A 6,840-nucleotide genomic window follows, 5' to 3' on the forward strand; every position below is an offset into this window, starting at 1 on the left:
AAAGAAAGAGAGAGAGAGAAAGCAAGAAAGATTAATGTGTTAATTTTGCAAAAAAAAAAAAAAAAAAGTCAACCAGTTCAGATGAAAAGTAAAAGCGGCTGTTCCCCTCTGCTGCAATGCCCAAGAACAGCCAATGGCTGTAGTTAGGTGTCCTCACCTCCCAGGCATTTTTGTGCTAATACAAAAGCATACTCAGAAAGAGTTTAGTTCATTCATTCTAAAATTAGGATATCACATATACAATTATATAATGTGCCCCTTGCAGCCAGCATTTTTCATAGATGCTTCTCCATTTCAGTCCACAGATAGCAGCCTTAGTTCTCAGCAGCTGCACAGCTCCTGTTCCTTTTCATAGTGCCAGTAAAACTGTAATGAATTATTTTCTTTTCCTGATATAACTCTTCCATGGGCACATACCATTTGCTTCACTGAATCCATAGTTTTAGACTATTTAGCCATATATGTATATTTAGACAAAACAGTGTTCTACAGAAAATGTGGGTAATATGTTCCACGAGCGTTTCTTATCTTTATTGGGCCGAATCTCCTCTGTGCCTCTAGATAGTAACAAACCTCACATAGCTCCTCAGAAAGACTTTCTCTGACCAAACTCTAAATCAGCAAACTAAGTCATCACTATACCCTCATCAGCTTCACTTTTCATCACAGTACCTGACATATCCTAACATTACATTATTTACTTGTTTGCTTGTTGATTTGTAATCTCCCCAACTTCAGTGTAAGCTCATTAGACTCTGCTGTTTTGTTTACCTGTGATATTCCAGTGCCTAGAAAAATGCATAGTAAAATACAAGTGTTGAAAAATATTTACTGGATGAATACCTGTATAACCCTAACACAATGGCTATTAAAATGCATCCCTTCCTGAAATTCTGGGTTTCCAATTTGAACATATATACAGTATACGAGTGTGTGTGTGTCTGCACACACACACACAGGTGCACAGCTCTCATCGGAAGCAAAAAAAAAAAAAGACAACTTGAAAACTACAGTATCTGTAGCTCCAAGAACCAGTTCTTCAGTCTGGATTCTACTTCAGATGTATGAAACTGGTAGAGTTGGATTAATCTCAAATAAATGTTCTAGCAGAAAATCAAAGAGTATTGAATTCAGTAATGCCGCCTCCACTGAAGGTCTTTCCACTCTTGCTCATATCAAACAAGGGCACTATTTGACTTTTGTCCCTAATGTTATATTAGTTCTTCCCCAAGCATTATTAAAATTCCCTCTTTAATCTGTCAGTTTACTTATATTGTCAGATCATAAAAACAATCAATAGATATTGAACAAGAATATGATAAGCTCATCACTAGGCTGAGTTCAATCATGTGCTATTTTTCCTCATATATACGTTGTTATATTGGGTACTACACCTAGTGGTAAATGCAAAAATGTTTAGTGCAAGCTTACCGGTCATTCCGAAAGATCTTTGGTAGATACCTTCTGGGGAACCACATGGCCAAAGCACACATCAGAACCCAAAGGATTGCAAGTTCATCAAGCATCTGACCCAGGAAACTAAGGGTTGCATGGAAGTAGACAGATCCAATTCCTAGAATCAATTACAACCAATAAAAAAGGGTCACCACAGAAGAGACACAAATTCAATACACTGCTTAAGGATAGTCCTTTCACCAATAGTTATCACAGTCACCAGATCACTCTCTCCCTCTGAAAAAAGAAACTGAAGAAAGAAACTCACACCACCCAGGCATGCACGCCTCAAGTCTAGAAAGAGGATTTCAACTAGGGCCCAAATATCAGCATATCAGAACTTTAACAACTCCACAGTTAAACACATTCTGTCTTCATCCACTGAGCCTTTCTGGAAAGAGGCAGTAAATAAAATTCAACAGTCCCTCACTGTTAAGAATTCCCAGCCTGCCTGTCGGAGGAAATGGAAATGACACAAGTATTTCACAAAACAATGAGGGATCAAACATCTACATTTTCTTCTTTAATTTTAGTCCATTAGAAACCAGTCTCCCCAGAGATCAATTGTTTCATAAGACTTTCTTCAGATGTTCAGAAAATTGCACTGGCATAGCCCCAATAGCTACTACACAAATGAAGTCTCAAATACACGCAAGTGATAGTAATGCCAAGCTTGTTATCAAGCCTGCATTCAAGAGTCCTTTTGCCGTCAAGTAAGTGGGAAAAAAAGTTTGCTAAGACCTCAGAGTGACTTTAGTTTACAAAACATTATGTTCAAAGGGGACAGGAAGTGTGCAGGATTCCTTCTACCCTCCCAACACCCTGTTAAGTCCGTGTTCCCAAACGACTCCACTTACCCACTACAACTAAAAGAGTCCAGATTAAGTAGATGCCGCTGTTGAAGCATGTTGCATACTGACGAAACAAGCACATGCAGATGGGCGGTAAAATGAAAAATAAGACATTGCTGATCTGCAGGAAAAAAATGTAAGACAGAAAGATGAGAATTAAGTAAAAAAGGCAAAAAATAAAGTGGCCTCTTCCAAGTATGTCCTTGCAAACTGGGATAAACGTGGTCATATATCTTGTTTAAGCTCTTGCACGTTTTTTCTTTCTTTTTTCTTTGAGATGGAGTCTCACTCTGTCACCCAGGCTGGAAGGCTGAAGTGCAGCGGCACAATCTCGGCTCACTGCAACCTCTACCTCCCGAGTTCAAGCAATTCTCCTGCCTCAGCCTCCCGAGTAGCTGGGACTACAGGCACCCACCACCATGCCTGGCTAATTTTTGTATTTTTAGTAGAGACGGGGTTTCACCATGTTGGCCAGGCTGGTCTCGAACTCCTGACCTCAGGTGATTCACTCGCCTCAGTCCTCCCAAAGCACTGGGATTACAGGCGTAAGCCACTGTGCCCACCGGCATTTGCGTTTTTAAAGATAAAGTCTGTATTAAATAAAGGTAAAAAAAAAAAACAAAAAAAGTTTAATGAAGGCATCAAAAAGACTAGACATTGTCCAGCTCCCAATAATCCTCCCCAGCCAGGCTAGCCTTTTCCCCTGGGCCTACACAAAGTGAGGACTCTTTCTAGTTTCCCCCTTAGTCGCCCTTTGTCAGCTTTCTCGTCCTAACCAAAACCTATTTTTAAGTAAAGATTATATTTGAAAGTTTCTTCCCAGCTTTAAAATGATATCGTTTTATCTTGCAGACTTTGGTATGGATTTAAGCCTCTCTGTTATGTCTCCATGGGCATTCAACTTTTTAAAAATTTTAATAATCTATCTTATTTAAGGCAGTGTACTCAAAATATTGTCATTTGAACATGTAATCACTATTAAATATCATTAATGAGATAGTTTCCTTTTTTTCTTTTTTCTTAGAGACAGGGTATTACTCTGTCAACCAGGCTAGAGTGCAGTGGCAGGATCAGCTCGCTGCAGCCTCCAACTTCCAGGCTTAAGGGAGCCTCCTGTCTCAGCCTATTGAATAGCTAGGATTGCAGGCATGCACCACCATGCCTGACTTTATTTATTATTATTACTTTTTTTTTGGTAGAGATGGGGGTCTCACTATGTTGCCCAGGCTGATCTCACACTCCTGGCCTCAAGCAATCCTCCTGCCTCAGCCTCCCAAAATGCTGGGATTATAGGCATGAGTCACCGCACCCAGTCTAGTTTATCACTGTGCCCAGCCTAATTTACGTTATTTTGTTCACACGAAAGCCTTGAAGATCAGTGTAAATTTCACAAGCCTCAGTTTGGGCTAGACACATTTCCTGTGCTCAACAGTCAGCTACATGTGGCCAGTGACTGTCATACTGGAATCTCCTCCCTAATTTTTTTTTTTTTTTTTTGAGACGGAGTGTCACTCTGTTGCCCAGGCTGGAGTGCAGCGGCACATCTCAGCTCACTGAAAGCTCCGCCTCCCAGGTTCATGCCATTCTCCTGCCTCAGCCTTCCGAGTAGCTGGGACTACAGGTGCCTGCCACCACGCTCGACTAATTTTTTTTGTATTTTTAGTAGAGACGGGGTTTCACCATGTTAGACAGGATGGTCTCGATCTCCTGACCTCGTGATCCACCCGCCTTGGCCTCCCAAAGTGCTGGGATTACAGGCATGAGCCACCACGTCTGGCCCTCATCCCTAATTTTTGTAACTTACTTTTTGTTTGGTTGATTTGGGGGTTTTTTGTTTCACAGACTTATAGCCTTTTTTTTTTTTTTCTGAACTTTAAAAAATTGAGGTGAAATTCACATACCATAAAGCTAACCATTTGAAAGTGTACAATTCAGTGGCATTTAGTACATTCATAATGGGCAACCATCACCTCTACCTAGTTCCAAAATGTTTCCATCACCCCAAAAAGAAACACTATTCACATTAAGCAGTCACTCCTCATTTCTCCCTCCCGCAGCCCCTGGCAACCACCAATCTGCCTTTTGTCTCTATGATTTTACCTGTTCTAAATATTTCACATAACATAAGTGGAATCACACAATATATAACCTTTTGTATCTAGCTTATTTTTTCACTTAGCATAATGTTTTTAAGGTTCATCCATATTACAGCATGTACCAGTACCTTATTCTTCTTTATGGCTGAATAACATTCCATTGAAAGGATATACTACATTTAGTTTATCTATTCATACATTAATGGTTGCTGGGTACTATGGTCTGAATGTGTCACCCCCATACACAAAATTCATATGTTAAAACTTAATCATCAATGTGACAGTATCATTATTTGCCACATAATGACATTTCAGTCAACGATGAGCCACATATATGACAGTTGACCCATATTATAACGGAGCTTTAATGCCACATTTTTCCAGGTTTAGATAGCCTTAAATATACAAATATTTACTGTTGTGTTACAGTTGCCTACAGTGTCCAGTACAGTAACATGTTGTACAGGTTTATAGCCTATGAGCAATAGGCCATACCACATAGCCTGGGTGTGTACAAAGCTATACCATCTAGGTTTGTGTAAGTATGGTCTATAATGTTATAGAATGACAAAATCTCCTGACAATACATTTCTCAGAACGTATCCCCAGCACACAACTGTACTAAGAGGTGAGGCCTTTGGAGGTGTTAAATTGGATTAGTGCTCTTCTAACAGAGGTCTGATGGAGGTATTCACCCTTCCTACCATATGAGAGTGTAGCATATACTCCGTCTTTGAAGCAGGGAGCCCTTGCCAGACCCCCAACCTGCTGGCACCTTGATCTTGGACCTTCCAGCCTCTAGAACTGTAAGAAATGAATTTTTGTTATTATAAATTACCCAGTCTAAGATCTTTTGTTATAGCAGCATGAACGGACTAAGGCACTGGCTGGTGTACTAATTCCATTTTTAACCTTTTAAGGAACCACCAAACATTTTCCCACAGCAGCATTTTTATGTTCCCATCAGTAATATACAGTGTTCCAATTTCTCATATCCTTGCCAACACTTGTTATATTCTTTTGTTTTTAAATTAAGGCCGTTTTAGAAGATATGAAGTGGTAGGAACATTCAGCTTTTAAGTCTCATCTCTAATTGTGGAGTGAGGGGCTCCTTGTACAGGACTGAGCATACAAAGGAACTATGTCGAATGTGAAGATGACAGCTAAGTCTACATGAGTAACACCCATCGGGATGGGGTGGGAGGGGTCCTGGACTAAACCCAAACGAAAACCACATTCAGAAATAGGTGGATAGGGTAGATGAACTCTGAAAAGCCAAGGGCACAGAACTTTCAGAAGAAAAGAGTGGTTACTCATGTTGGACAATACGGAATGGTCACTTAGAGGACGTCTCAAAGAATCATGATGGTGGGCACCTGAACTGAACTGAAGCGAGCAGGGCCAAAAAGCTTTCCCAGACCTACGAAACCACAATGGTACACAACTAAATAGAATGCTTCAGTAAACCCCAGAGCTTGAGGCATAGGGCAAGTAAGGGCTGGCAACTTCAGGGACCAATGCCTGCCTCTGCCACCATCTGGGGAGGAGAGGGGGTAAGCACGACACTTTTTAGAAAGGGGAGAAAGATGGGTGGGAGAGAAATGCAAGTTAAAGGAGGAGAACAAGATCCTTAGTCAGAGGCAGAATGGGAGCAGAGCTGTTGCCTTTGGTTAAAATCCAGGTCTGAAATACCTAAGTGGGGTTGTATCATTATGCAGAAAGGGGTACCTTTTTCTAGTTGGCTCACTTTGCTTTTGCTTTGTTTTGTTTCGAGACGGAGTCTTACTCTGTCACTAGTCCAGGCTGGAGTGCGATGGCGCGATCTCGGCTCACCGTAATGTCCGCCTCCCGGCTTCACGATTCTCCTGCCTCAGCCTCCAGAGAAGCTGGGATTACAGGCGCCCGCCACGCCTGGCTAATTTTTGTATTTTTAGTAGAGATGGAGTTTCACCACGTTGGCAAGGCTGGTCTTCAACTCTTGATCTCAAGTCATCCGCCCACCTCAGCCTTTAAAAGTGCCAGGATTAGAGGTGTGAGCCCCCAATGCTCGACCTTTAGTTGGCTCACTTTGTTGTGGATCTTTCTCTCTTTCCCACATAGAAGTGCTATGCGCAACTAGTGACCCTGGGTAAGAATATGGACAAGTTGTCTGAGATGTCCCAGGTGGTATACAGTCTCCAGTCTGAGAAATGTGGCCAATTTTTCTTAGATTAATGAAAAGAAAAAAAGAAAAAGAAAAGAAATGTAGTCAGTTTTCATTTACCAAGAAGCAGGTACAGAGGAATCAGGACAAAGGTCTAAGTACTATACTGTATAAGCAGTAGGTTTTGTTTTGTTTTTGAGATGGAGTTTCGCTCTTGTTGCCCAGGCTGGAGTGCAATGGCGCAATCTCGGCTCACTGCAACCTCCACCTCCTGGGTTCAAGCAATTCTCCTGCC

General features: G+C 41.3%; 1 protein-coding gene across 1 annotated transcript in view; it reads right to left on the reverse strand.

Annotated features, from left to right (window-relative positions):
* Window positions 1–6,840, reverse strand: part of ACER2 (alkaline ceramidase 2) — a 44,654-nt gene that overhangs the window by 24,371 nt on the left and 13,443 nt on the right. Inside the window, exons 2-3 of the mRNA XM_011930356.1 lie at window positions 2,313–2,427; window positions 1,432–1,573 (exon numbers count right to left, since the gene is read on the reverse strand). Coding sequence (XP_011785746.1) covers window positions 1,432–1,573; window positions 2,313–2,427 — 257 coding nt within the window. The remainder of the gene's footprint in view (window positions 1–1,431; window positions 1,574–2,312; window positions 2,428–6,840) is intronic.

Source organism: Colobus angolensis, unplaced genomic scaffold (assembly GCF_000951035.1).
Source record: "Colobus angolensis palliatus isolate OR3802 unplaced genomic scaffold, Cang.pa_1.0 Scaffold86, whole genome shotgun sequence".
NCBI lineage: Eukaryota > Metazoa > Chordata > Mammalia > Primates > Cercopithecidae > Colobus > Colobus angolensis.